General features: G+C 44.9%; 3 protein-coding genes across 3 annotated transcripts; all 3 read left to right on the forward strand.

Moving 5' to 3' along the window:
- Positions 1–15: 15 nt before the first annotated feature.
- On the forward strand, positions 16–1,768 carry H6S33_000514 (uncharacterized protein; the record flags this gene model as incomplete). The annotated part of the gene is made up of 9 exons (XM_044831900.1): positions 16–26; positions 101–230; positions 324–414; positions 473–506; positions 565–768; positions 830–1,467; positions 1,525–1,577; positions 1,636–1,682; positions 1,747–1,768. The coding sequence occupies 9 exons, from the start codon at positions 16–18 to the stop codon at positions 1,766–1,768; spliced, it is 1,230 nt and encodes a 409-aa protein (XP_044700073.1).
- Positions 1,769–3,875: 2,107 nt separating this feature from the next.
- H6S33_000515 (uncharacterized protein) lies at positions 3,876–5,128 on the forward strand (the record flags this gene model as incomplete). The annotated part of the gene is made up of 7 exons (XM_044831901.1): positions 3,876–4,036; positions 4,099–4,294; positions 4,360–4,415; positions 4,480–4,748; positions 4,814–4,837; positions 4,892–5,055; positions 5,108–5,128. 7 exons carry the CDS (start codon positions 3,876–3,878, stop codon positions 5,126–5,128), a joined length of 891 nt encoding a protein of 296 aa, XP_044700074.1.
- Positions 5,129–6,581: 1,453 nt separating this feature from the next.
- H6S33_000516 (uncharacterized protein) lies at positions 6,582–12,793 on the forward strand (the record flags this gene model as incomplete). Its single annotated transcript, XM_044831902.1, has 9 exons — positions 6,582–6,751; positions 6,956–7,285; positions 7,358–7,422; positions 7,540–8,261; positions 8,324–8,948; positions 9,000–9,884; positions 9,934–12,312; positions 12,386–12,535; positions 12,597–12,793. The coding sequence occupies 9 exons, from the start codon at positions 6,582–6,584 to the stop codon at positions 12,791–12,793; spliced, it is 5,523 nt and encodes a 1,840-aa protein (XP_044700075.1).
- Between the last annotated feature and the right edge of the window lie 1,018 nt (positions 12,794–13,811).

Genomic DNA, 13,811 nt, shown 5'->3' on the forward strand with positions numbered 1-13,811 from the left:
AATAAATCCAACATCATGCCCATCAAGTTAGTTCCTTCTTTCATGTGGCTTCTTTTGATTACGCGATATACAGTATATTCTAACGGTTGGACCAAAACAGTAACCCTTTACCCGCGAGTCTCAATAGCGAATGCAGAAAAGCTTCAAGAATTCTAGCCTCGTTCGTCGACCCACAGCAAGCGTTTGGCCCAGACAAGATCATTCCACCTTCTGTTCTTTCGAATGCCAAAGTGCGTAATGTTTATCATCGTGATCCCCCACCTTCAACGCGAATCGCGGCGGAGCCGGAAAATAAGAGCATATAATTGAAACTTTGTGTATAGGGGTTGGCAATAATCACAGTGGTGAAGGCTGGTCTTCTTTTATCTGCAAGATATGGTTCAGGATTAGTTATTGCTCGTAAACATGATGGAAGTAAGCTCTCGAGTTAAAATGACATGGTTTTCCTAACGAATCACTAACGAGTGCTTAGCATGGTCTGCGCCATCCGCGATTGCCACGGCAGGGTAGGTTCATCTTTGGTTAATAATTAATCAAGAAAACAACTAACAAATAACCGTGTAGTGCTGGTTTTGGAAGTCAAATTGGTGCTGAGTTAACTGATTTTGTCATGATTTTAAACGACTCAAACGCAGTCAAGACCTTTGCCCAAGCAGGAAGCATCACACTAGGAGGGAACGTTTCTGTCGCCGCAGGTCCTTTAGGAAGAAATGCCGAGGCCAGTGGAATGGCTAGCTTGAGATCGGTTGCAGCTATATTCTCCTATAGGTTTGCCTAGCTGCTATTCCATACCAAACTTCGACGTCATGCATGCTTATTTCCTTGACAGTAAAACGAAAGGTCTTTTTGCAGGCGTTTCCCTGGAAGGTTCAGTAATAATGGAACGCAAGGATGCGAACAAAAAATTTTACGGAGGCAGTGTTACCGGCAGGCAGCTCCTCAGTGGCAGTATAAATCCGCCCCCGGACGCTGATGCTCTTATTCGTATTCTCAATTCTCGAGTATTTTCCGGAAACTTTACCGGTGCAAATTATGACGATATATATAACGATATACCCAAGTATGATAATGACAGAGATCCGAGTATTTGGGAAGGCCAAAATGGGCGCGCATTCGGCGAAAGTGAATATCGTGATCGAAGAGGATCAAGGGCAGGCTCTATTGGTAGCCAACGGGTTTCTAGATCTTCGACGTGGCAAGACGATGTATACGACAGGGAAGGAGATTCGGCCTGGAGGGAAGCGCATCGTCCAGATCCTGGGCAAACCTTTGACACCTACGACGCCCATGGCGGTAATCAATTCCAGCGTCAGCATTTCCAAAGCACCTACTCGGATAAGGGGCCAGCACCTGGCAGACCAACCGCCCCCAAACCTGTCTTTAAGCCGAAGCCTAGAGTATCAACATTGGGAGCAAACCAGGCCGTGGCCTTGTACACTTTTGAGGCTGATCAACCTGGAGATTTAGGTATTTTTGAATATTGCGCCATTGAGAGCATTAGAGTATTCGCTAAAATTTGCGCAGGATTCAAGAAAGGAGACATAATAACAATTACCAAGAAAACCGATTCCAAAAACGTTTGTTCATTGTCTTATGCTTGTCGTATTCGAAGCCATATAAGCTAACATTCCATAGGATTGGTGGACTGGTCAAATTGATGGGAGAACGGGAATATTCCCCAGGTGAGTCTTTATAGCATTCGTATTTATATCTTGGATTGAAGCTTATTACTTAAATCTTATATAGCAACTACGTTGAGAGCATGTAATAAGAATCACCACTCAGACCTAAGCATGTGTTTCAGAACTAGAAACGACATCATGTACGATTGATTGCGTGTTATGACCTTTTAGAGAACAGATTTGGTGTTCGGTTTTTTTTTTTTTTTTTTTTTTTTTTTGCGTGATTGGCGTCAGATTTGCCCCGCCAATTTCGCAAACTTTCCTTTTTTTTTTTTGAAGCTTTCTTTTTTTGTTTACTTTTCCGGCTCTTGTAAGCGAGATCCATCTCTTCTCACTCTACTTCCGCGTTTAGTCATTCCTCGAGATGATGCAACGGGCTTGCACCCCACCAATTTAGTGGAAACGAACAGCCATAACAGCAGTGGTCCAAGGATATCAGAATTGAGCAAGCAGTTCAGACTCGTTATATTTAGTGTCGTCCACGTTACTAGTTATTCTAGACCCTTTTGGATAGACCTGTCTACCCATTTTTGCTGGTCTCCGCGTGCTGGTAGCTGAGTACTGAATTCAATCTAGTTCTCAGGTTTTGTTTTTTATGTTTCGGGATGAGTTTACTCTTGCCGTAAGACGTCGGAATTTTTGTGGGGGAGTATCAGTACGGCTTGGTCAGGTGGACGGCTTCCAGGGTGCCTCTTCTTGGAGCCGCACCTCCCGCGTGGGGGGATCCTTGATTGGATATTTTAGCAGGGGTATGTACATGGTAGCTAACTACATGTACTCTGGAAGATGGAGCTTTATGTTTCTAGCGAAGGTTGGATTTTGTTTGTACCTAAAAATGTCTCAATATAGCAGTTCGATCGTGACTACTCGAAGCATTTTACGGCGATGAGACCACATTCATCAGCTCAATTGGTACCAATTAGATGCCATACTGAACTACATACTTCCCCGAGAGTTGATGCAGTCTCACCTGTGCGTGTAAAGTACGCATCTCGTGCAGTATGCGGCCAGAGCCTCGAGAAGAAGAAAATAAGAGTGTGTACACAGAATGGATATTTTATTTCAAAACGAAAGGCAGGGCGGCCGAGAGTTTATAGCCAATTGTAAAGAAACATATACATACTGTCTGTAAATACAAGATATCTCCATGGAATAGCAGGACAAACATTTCTCTCTAATAATTCAATGGCGGAGGTCGTTTTTTCTCTTTTTCTCTTCTCTTTTTTTTTTTTTTTTTTTTTTTTTTGCATTACTTAGCGCAACCAGTATCGAGAGGTCTGTTCCACGACCGCATTGTTACTCTATTACTCTATGCTTTCAGTGGGCAGGCCGATGTTCATCTCTGCTTCTTGCAACTACATGTATGGTAACTCTCGTTGTGTTGTCCACGTTCAAAAAGCTTTGGGCCCTGCGTCAAAGTCCTAGCGCTAAAAATGCTTGCTGACCCTAATTCCCGTGAAATAGGACGACCCTAAAGCGTGGTGCCAGGCTATGTTCTGGAAGGAAGGAAGCGAAGGTCTGTGCTGCTTAAAGATATTACCTTCCTTCGTAGGTCTACAGCGCTTTGCTTGTGCAAGGTGTCGAACTACATGCTTTTAGATTTTCGCTATTCACCACCAACTAAGTCAAGGTGAAAGAGAAGGTACCATTAGCAAGCAGTGCACTGTCCAGATTATCTAGCCAAAGAAATATTCTATGAGCGGCGTATTGTCCGCTTATTCTTTGCTCCACTTTGTGCTTGCCAGCTTCCCATCACCCGCCCCTCCACTGGAAATAATTTCACAGAAAAAAAAAAACCTCTTCGTTCAGGCCTTGCACTCACACAGAACCGGCACTATTCCTCCTTGTTACTTTCAAGAAAACCTGCTAAGTTGCTCGAATCGGTAGCTCTCCATCACTCTTGTCCGCGAGTCGTAATTCTCTGGTCGATCAACAGACCCTCGAACCCTCTCCCCTCACCCCCCAATTCCCCCTCTCCACCCCACCCTTAAATACTCGACTGTTTCCCACTTCCTCCTACTTATCATCATCTCAGAAAACATCCATCTTATCCTTTTCATCGTTGAGAATCTTGTAAAAAATAATCCCTCATCTAAACAACCCCGCAGTCTTTCCTGCTAATAAAGTGGGATAAGTATCAACCCCACCTCCGGAACTTCACCCCACCTTTTCCCAACCAACTCCAATTAAACAATGGCCGCTCCCGCAACACTCTCTCCAGATATTACCATGGCCGAGATGAACCCTGACGCTGCTATTGCAGCTCCCGCTCAAACTCACGGTGCTGGATATTCCGCACTTCCAGAGAATCTTCAGCGCTTTCTCTTAACTGGAAAGGTCGTTGTTGTTACTGGGTTTGTGTTCACCCTTACCAATAATCATCACGACTTCAATTACTAATATCAATATGATCAAGTGGTGCGCGCGGTCTCGGCTTCTGCATGTCTGAGGCTCTCTGCGAGGTTGGCTGCAAGGCCATTGCCATCATGGACGTTTTGCAAGAGCATGGAGACTCTGCTGCTCTTGAACTGAACAAGAAATACAACATCCCTGCTGCGTTCTACAAAGTCGATGTTCGTGACGCTGAGGCCGTCAAGGAGGTCATGACCAGTGTATGATATGTTTCCGTTCTTTATTTTCTGTGTAAAAATTACCAAACACTAATATTTAAAGCCAGATTGCCGCCGACTTGGGAAGTGTCGACGTTCTTCTCTGCTCTGCCGGTATTGCCGAGTAAGCTATTACCTTAAATCGTCGAACTACCTTTTCCGGACAACACTAATATTATATTTCCTAGCTCCAACATGCCGGCCGAGACCTACGATATCGAGAGATTCCGTCGTCTTATTGACATCAACCTTACTGGTACTTTCTTGTGCACCCAGGCTGCTGGTCAAATCATGATCAAGCAAGGAAATGGAGGCTCGATCATCTTCATTGGATCCATGTCCGGACACATTGTCAATTGGCCCCAGGAACAAAGTTGCTACAATGCTTCAAAGGCTGGTGTTATCCAGCTCGGCAAATCTCTTGCCGCTGAGTGGAGCAAGTACAACATTCGTGTCAGTAAGTTAACTAGAATCACTCCATAAAATATATAACTTGAACCTGTTGCTCACACATCATCCTAGACTCCATTTCTCCCGGTTACATGGGTCAGTACTCAAAACACCCCGTCCTTGGACATATTTGCTGATATCTATCTACAGATACCGCTTTGAACCGTGTTCCTGCCCTTGAGGCACAGAAGAAGTTGTGGTGCTCGCGCACACCAATGAACCGCCTCGGAAATGTCGATGAATTGAACAGCACCGCTGTCTTCCTTGCATCCAATGCTTCCACCTTCATGACTGGATCCGATATCATCATTGATGTAAGCGTCTATGGCTTTCTCGTTTCGCAAAATTTACTGATACTGGGTTTAGGGTGGTTACTGCTGTTGGTAATTGTAGATTCCGGTCCGTGCTTGATCTCTTGACCTCAGAGTAGCACACAGTATAGATGAACTCCCCGGCGATACCCCCAAAATATTTTGCATGTACCTGGCAAAGGCATAGTCTAAACGAGGGGTTTCTCGTGATAGATGGTTTATCTTTTCTTCCTTTTCTTTCTGTTTTTTTGTTTCATAAATATCTGAGCTCATCTAAGCGGGTTTGTCGTTCGGAATTTGGGTGATGGGGGCGTACCGGCAGAAATTATATGGAGCTTTCTTCTCAAAGGTTGTTCTTGTTGGAGCTGTTTTCCTATTTTTCCTTGGAAACATCGGGTATTTTCGCGAAGGTTTTCCTGTGGCTGCATTTGTTTCCCTCTAGACAGTTGATTTCTCTCTCGATATCAGGGTTTATAGTAACTCATGTTAAACGTGTTGGCTATTTCTCCTTTGCAAATTAGATTGTGGATCACGTACTTTAATATCTTTCACAATTTTCGCATTTTTGATAGAACGAGCCTTTCAAATGAAGCTTTTACGTATACCAAGACCAATGTACGAGGTACTCATGCGTGCGGGTTTACAAGGATGCAGTGGTGGTGGGGCTAAGGAGGGGTTGGATGGTTATCGGGGCTATCAAAGATACATGTATCCAAACCTTGTATACATGTACATGTAGTTCACATGCGGCGTCCTTGAGAAGCCTAATGAGACGGTCTCTGATTTTATATTCCTAGCCAATTTATTTTCAACTATAGAAACATCGAAATTATTTATCTCTAACTTTAATGTACCAGGTATTGGTGGCAGGGCTACATGATTGTGTACATCTAGCGTTGAACTGATCTTATCTATCACGATTTCTTCGGAATCTTCTGCGTCGGAGGGTCAGTAGAGGGCAATACGATTTTTATTCCAATGTTACTTGAGACATTGGCTCATAGATTTATATGCACAGTGGTAATAGATACTCTGCTCTTGAAGCGATAGGTATTTTTTTTTCTCTGTAATAAATATTTTGTTGTATCAGATCTAGAGGGCTCTTGAGCCCTAAAGAACGACGCTAGGCAAATGAGGGCTAGGTACTAGTATTTATGTGTGTAACTGAATCATCACCTTGCCCGCTCAATCTTACGCTTGACACTCGGCTCGCCTCAACACCCACATATTCATGACAGCGAACAGCCCGCCCCTCCGAGCTTCGCAACCCGGCCGACAACAACTGATAAATACTACATAGATAGAAGACCTTTGAATATCGAGGGAAAGGAAGGACAATATTGACAGCTTTCCTTGTATACAGGAAAGAATCCCCTCATAATCCAACAGCAGAAACAGACGCCCCACCAGTCGCCGTTCCTGGGTGCTTCTTGATTGCCTCTTCTTTCCTCCCTCTTCGACCTCCTCACCTGCTCTCTGATCTCTGCTTGTCTTTCTCCCACTGATCCCTCCGTGCATGGCGGTATCGTATGGAGCTTAGATCACGCAAGAATCAAGCATCTGGAAGAGCATCTGTTGCTGATCTCAGGCCGACCTCCGCCGTCTTTACAAGCTCTTCAGCCTCATCTGCTTCCTCGCCCGCCGATCATCCACTCTCCCCCACGCTCTCCGACACTAGTAACACGCCTCTCCTACGAAGGTAGTTATTCACCGTCTCTTTTATTTTTTTACTTTCTGAGTCTCTCTTCCACCCGCTCACCCACCTTCATCATTTACCTTTGCGTCATATCTTTTGATCTTCCTCCTCTCCCAATCGCAACAAAATTGTCAAAAGGAAGAGAGAAAGTCACACATACACACAAAAAAAAAAAAAAGAAGGACACTTGTTCATGCCTCCTCGCAGAGTCACTCGTTCATCGACGAGACAATCCTCAGATCAGGCCGTCTCGTCGACCAGCAATATCTCCCCCACCATTGCCTCCCCCACATCGCCATCTATCACAACTTCAACACCATCCTCGTCGAAGTCAAATCGTAAACGAAAACCCTCTGGTCAGATAACGGAAGAACCAGAACCCTCTTCCGGCCCTCGCAACCGAAAGCGTCCCAAGGCGTCCTCTTCTACAAATACACCTCCAAAGCAGCAAGAAAACCAGCCCTCGAGTCGAAGAAAGGGCAAGGGAAAGAAGACGGCAAGCGTAAAAAACGCAGCCATGGACATGCCAGAGGAAAGGTAAGTTACGTTAGAGGGGGGTTGAACTTAAAACAAGCATAGGATGAATTGTCATGGCTAACAAAAGGACAGCAATATGCCCGTAGAGCCTAGCGTGCCGGTAGAGACACCTGATGTTTCATCATCAACACATAAACGTAGGTCAAGTCGGAGTAAAAAATCGACAAGGGGTTTGGATTCCCTCAAAGTTCCATTTTAACCTTCCTCCATAATACATTTTCATCTTGATGGTTGATTGACTAAGCATTGAATAGATACTACCGCTGCCACCAACACTAATACTGCCACCACTTCTTCCACCACTTCCTCTCGCCGAGCGCCACGAAGAATGAACAACGATTTAAGTGACCCAGATGTTCGGATGAGTGAGCCGAACGATGTCGAAGAAGAGGAAGATGATGACGATGAGGAAGATGATGATAACTTCGACATTGATGAGGACCATGATGAAGAAATGGGGGATGCAGGGCCTGGGGAAGATGATGAGCATGATAGAGAAGAGGATGACTATGAGCATGATGAGGATGACGAGGACGTCTTCGAAGGAAGTTATCTCGGTGGTGTCCACAATTCGAGCGGAATTTCCAATACCCTCCGAGCCCTCTCAGGAATGGTTTCTGGGATTTCTTCACGGCTTCGAGATATTCTTGCCAATCTTAGACAGAAAGACGATCCCTCGACCCAGTTGATTGCTTTGCAGGAGTTGGCAGAAATTCTGCTCGTGTCTACCGAAGATAATCTATCAGGCCATTTTTCGCCGGACCAGTTTGTTAAAGAACTTGTCAGTTTAATGGAAGATCAGGGACCATTTGGTGAAAATCCTGATATGATGTTGCTTGCATGCCGATGCATAGCAAACCTAATGGAGGCCTTGCCAGCGGCAACAGCTAATGTAGTATACGGTGGTGCTGTTCCGGTACTTTGCAGAAAATTGATGGAGATTCAGTACATCGATTTGGCCGAACAGGCCTTGAGCGTATGCGACCCCGCTTTTAAAGGGATGATTTGTGAAACTTACTAATGATTATCATCATCCAGACGCTTGAGAAGATATCTGTCGAGTATCCGACATCTATAGTCAGAGAAGGCGGTTTAGTAGCGTGTCTTACATACTTGGACTTTTTTGCCACCAATGTTCAAAGGACAGCGGTTACAACAGCAGCAAATTGTTGCCGGAATATCCCTGACGATTGCTTTCCTACAGTTAGGGATGTTATGCCAACCCTCTTAAACGTCTTGAATAGCAGCGATCAGAAGGTTGTTGAACATGCATGCCTATGCGTCGCTCGCATTGTGGACAGCTTCCGCCATTATCCGGATAAGCTGGAACAACTTATGTCAAGAGATATGATGAAGGCTATCTTACAACTCCTTCTACCTGGCACAACAAATCTTGTTGGACCTCATATCCACACCCAGTTTCTGCGGGTCTTGGGAATAGTCGCAAAGGCTAGCCCAACGCTGTCTATGGATATGTTAAAAATGAATATTGTTGATACGCTTTTCCAGATTTTGACCGGAGTTTCACCTCCCGCCGATCACGATGGAGCAGCAATGAAGAACGATACTGTGATGACTATGCAAGCCCTCATCCATAGGCCAAGGGAGCAAGTTTTCGAGACATTGAACGTTATCTGCGAGTTGTTACCCGGACTACCTCATGGTAAATTTACTAGCCCTCTCACTTTAGATCCCTTTACTGACACCGCTTGAGGCGAGGAACATGGCGGTTTATTCGATATTCCCGATGGGTCAAGGCCCTCGAAGGATCCATCGGATGAAGACGAAGAAGAAGAGGAGGATCCCGATGAAAAAAGACGTCGACTATTAAGCGGTTGCAAAGATGAGCTGAAGCGTTTTGCAACAATTCTTCTTCCAACACTCACGGACGCTTACTCAAGTACTGTCAATTTCGATGTTCGGCGGAAAGTTCTTACAGCCCAGCTAAAGATGATATGTAATTTGGATGCGGAAATTCTCAAAGAAGCTTTATCAAGTGTCCAATTTGCATCGCACTTGGCATCAATACTCTCGCAACAGGATAATGAAACTCTGGTTACTGCCGCTTTCCAAGCTGCCGAGTTACTCCTTCGACGTCTGCCCGAGATTTACACTTATCATTTCTACCGGGAGGGTGTTTTTGCTGAAATATCTAAGCTTGCCTCCAAGAAGACAGAACGCTCGGTCATGGATAAGGAACTTCAAGGAAGTGATGATGATAGGAAATCTGATGATTCGAGGGATAGTGAAGAACGTATGAGCTCATCCCCAGTGAGCTCAAGGTCATCTTCATCTTCAAGACATGTTCCTGCCGGTACCACGATGGACAGGCAACAATGGATTGTAGAGAGGGCTGTGGCGTTCATGGAGGCACACGATAAAGACGAAAGTACAGAAATCAGGGAAAAGGCTTTGAAGATCATGGAAGACTTGAAAGCCCTGGGAGAAGGATTAAAGGCTTCCAATAACCCCGAGAGTCTTTTTGAACGCTTGGCTACTTATTTTGACAATGATAATTCCCTGGATTCGATTTCCAGTTTTGAGCTTCTCAATTCTCATATCGTGGAGGCGCTGTTGGCGGTTCTAAAGGGTGGCCCTGGTAAATACTATTCTTATCTATGACAATCGGAAGGTGCTAATTGTGATAGAAATTGATAAACTTGACATCCGGCGGGCATTTCTTGAAGTTTTTATGCGTACCGGCTTGTCAAAATCGCACACCAGTGAAGGAGATACACCGCTGAGTGTTTTGGTCCACAAACTTCAAGAGTTGCTAAGCCGCTCTGAGCACTTTGAAGTGATCACAGTTCATCAAAATACGTTTGATGGAAATAGGAGTAGTGCTGCGTCTATGTTGGCAAAGCAATTGCGCCTTAAATTGGTAGCAGATGAGGAATCTGAAATTCCGCGGGCTTACCGGAACATCATGGTCTCGATTCATGCAATTGCTACATTCAAGGCGTTGGATGATTATCTCAGGCCCCGAATTAGCCTTTCAGAACGCCCAAGAACACGTAGAGATCCAAACACCGGGGGTGCTATGGCTAATGCTCTTGCAGCCTTTGCAGCGGCAGCAGGTATTCCGCGGGCAGCGGCAGCAGCAGCAGCAGCTTCTGGGCAGGCGCCTGACCCAGCGGCGCCCAGGTCACCAAGAACAGGCCGGCGCAGCACACGACGGAAACCAGCGACCACAGACGGAGCATCCTCTAGTGCTTCGCATGAAAAGGCCCCAAGAAAAGAGAGAGAGAATCAGACATCAGGACAGGAACAGTTAGAGTGCATGGACGAAAGGCAATTGCCGGATGATGAAGAGATGGACGAAATGGACGCCGTGCTTGATGACCTCGATCGAGAAATGGAGGATGAACCTGAACCTGAAGCCGGTCCTGTGAATATGGAGGTAGCCTCAAGTGGCAAGGTTACAGCTCGGAAAGAAGATGGGACTCGAGTAGCCACGCCTTCTGGAGTCGCCCCTAATCATCCCCGGGCACCGGGACCGTCCTCGCAGACTTTAGGAACCCGTGTAGCTGCTATTCAGACACCTCCAGACTGGCATATAGAGTTCAGCATTGGCGATCAAGTCATCTCTAACGACATGACAATTTATCGGGCAGTGCATCTGGGTAGGGACCAACCTGAAGAACAGTCATACCGTAATGTCTGGGCCACGGTACATCCCATAAAGTTTCGTAGGATGCCTGGGCCTGCACCATTGGAAGGCTCTTTATCTCCTGCGCCGGATCATTCTCAATCGACTTCAGCTTTTCCTGCCTCTTTGGATAAAAACAAAATTTCTTCTTCTATACTTCAACTTCTTAGCATACTTCATGCGCTCAATGCAAATCTCGACGATGTATTTGCTGGCGATAATGAGGCCAATAAACCTGCCAACCCTCAACCATTGAGCCAGTTCGTCAACACCAAATTGACTGCTAAACTGAACCGCCAGCTGGAAGAACCCTTGATCGTTGCTAGTGCGTGCTTACCTAGTTGGAGTGAGGATCTTGCAAGGCTTTATCCTTTTCTATTTCCGTTCGAGACTCGGCACCTGTTCCTACAATCAACTTCGTTCGGCTATTCGCGTTCCATGACAAGGTGGCAAAACTCCCAGTCTACAGGCGACTCGCGACAAGACCGCCATCGCGACGATAACCGACCATTCCTTGGTAGGCTTCAGCGCCAGAAGGTTCGAATTTCGCGGGTTCGAATCCTCGAATCTGCAATCAAGGTCATGGAACTTTATGGTGCATCGCCGAGCGTTTTGGAGGTGGAATATTTTGAAGAGGTTGGAACTGGCCTTGGACCTACACTTGAGTTTTATTCAAGTGTATCCAGGGCATTTGCAAAAAAGAAGTTGAAGTTGTGGCGAGAGAATGAATCACAACCCACTAGCGACTATGCATTTGGCAAACAAGGTCTTTTTCCGGCACCAATGAACGAATCAATGGCAGAATCAGAGAATGGTCGCAGAGTATTGCACCTTTTCAAAATGTTGGGCAAATTTGTGGCCCGCTCCATGCTTGATTCGCGTATAATTGACATATCTTTCAACCCAACATTCTTCCGTACCGGTGAGAACGATGAACCAGTCGCGCCGTCATTGGGAGCCGTGGGGACTGTGGATAAAGACCTTGCCAACTCTTTAAAGATGCTACGGAAGTTCGTTTTGGCAAAGAAAGCGATAGATAGCAATATGGTTCTTACTGCTGAAGGGAAGGCAAAGAGAATCGGCGAGATTAGAGTTGATTCGGCAAGCGTTGAGGACCTTGCATTGGATTTTACACTTCCAGGATACCAAGATATCGAACTTATCCCCAACGGTGCCAATACTCCTGTCACAGTTTATAACATTGCCAATTATGTTGATAGGGTCATCGACCTTACTCTTGGAAGTGGTGTGAGACGCCAGGCAGAGGCATTCCGCGCAGGCTTTTCGCAGGTTTTCCCTTACTCTGCATTGAGAGCTTTCACGCCCGACGAACTGGTCATGCTCTTTGGCCGAGTAGATGAAGATTGGTCGCTTGAGAGTACGTTTTTACATGTCCTTTCTAAAAAAATAAAAAAAAATAAAATTGAAAAACTGCTGACAGATACTTGTAGCTTTGATGGATTCGATTAAAGCGGATCATGGGTTCAACATGGACAGTAAGAGTGTACGAAACTTACTGCAGGCTATGAGCGAGTTCAAGTTACAAGAGCGTCGTGACTTCCTACAATTCGTTACAGGAAGTCCAAAGCTCCCCATTGGAGGTATGTTCGATAAGTGAAAGAATAATTTTATATCTGCATATATAGCTAACTTTCCTGGAAGGTTTTAAATCTTTGACACCATTATTTACTGTTGTGTGCAAACCAAGCGAAGCACCTTATACCTCGGATGACTACCTTCCGAGCGTTATGACTTGTGTGAACTATCTCAAGCTGCCAGATTATTCGACACTGGAGATCTTGAAAGAGCGGTTGTCAGTGGCCATCAGAGAAGGTCAAGGTGCTTTCCATCTCTCTTAACCTTTCCTTTGTCACATGAACTAGGCATGAGCTCGCATGACCGATCCGAGATTAAAAAATGTCAAATGGATGATCGCAAACGTTAGTGCAGGCATTTTCTTATTTCAAATTCTTGAATCGCGTTCCGAAACTCTTGTAACCAGCACAGTTTCCTAATGACATATACTATTTCTTTTCTGTCTCTTTTGTTTTCCCTTTGGAAAGGGTTTCAGTTCAAAGGTAGAACGAGGCGAAACAGTTTTTTTCCGGTTTGGTTGCAATTTGTCATTAATTTGGGTCCTACCTTTGTATGTTCTTTTTTTCACCTTTTCATTGTGATTTTTTTTTTTAAAAAAAAGGTGGTGGTTGCCTGGAGGGGGTATTAGGGTTTCTCCCTTGTTTTTCATACAACTATGCATTTTTTTTGTAGGTAGCTATGAAGTTTGAATTGAAGCATGATTACTACAAAACTAATCTGGCTGAGTTTTCATTGATTGTGATTTAAGTCATAAGCAAATTAGATTACTAGTTGAAGACCTATCATGAACTCAATTTGTTTACTATGCGTCCTCTACCTCCACGGACCTGCTCAAAGATGAAGTCATGTCCAGGGTGCTAGACGGTACATACATACAGGTATGTGCGTAAAATATATGTTTTGATCTGGCAGTCGTGATCACATCAGACTCCTAAATTCGGATATGGAGCCTCATCTACCACTCAAGTGCACATGCGTCAGTATATTTGCATCTGGTAAAGAGCCCAGAAAAACATTCATCGATGAAGGATTTTTAATTTATTTCTCTTATCTACATTTTTATTAACCTCATCGCCTTTTACGAGAATTTTTTTGCTATTTTGATTGAATAAGTACTTTGAGCTAAACGAATGGAAATGGGCGCATGTATCCGAAGATGACCAGAAACACGTACATTTTCACTCAATTAGCAAATTTTGGTATGCACTCATGCTGTTGATGAGAGGACGAAATAATGACCACGCCGATAACAGTGCGCAAGGCTTATCAACATTAAACAGT

The sequence above is a fragment of the Morchella sextelata genome, assembly GCF_020137385.1.
Source record: "Morchella sextelata strain SCLS chromosome Unknown scls_1, whole genome shotgun sequence".
In the NCBI taxonomy this organism is placed as follows: domain Eukaryota; kingdom Fungi; phylum Ascomycota; class Pezizomycetes; order Pezizales; family Morchellaceae; genus Morchella; species Morchella sextelata.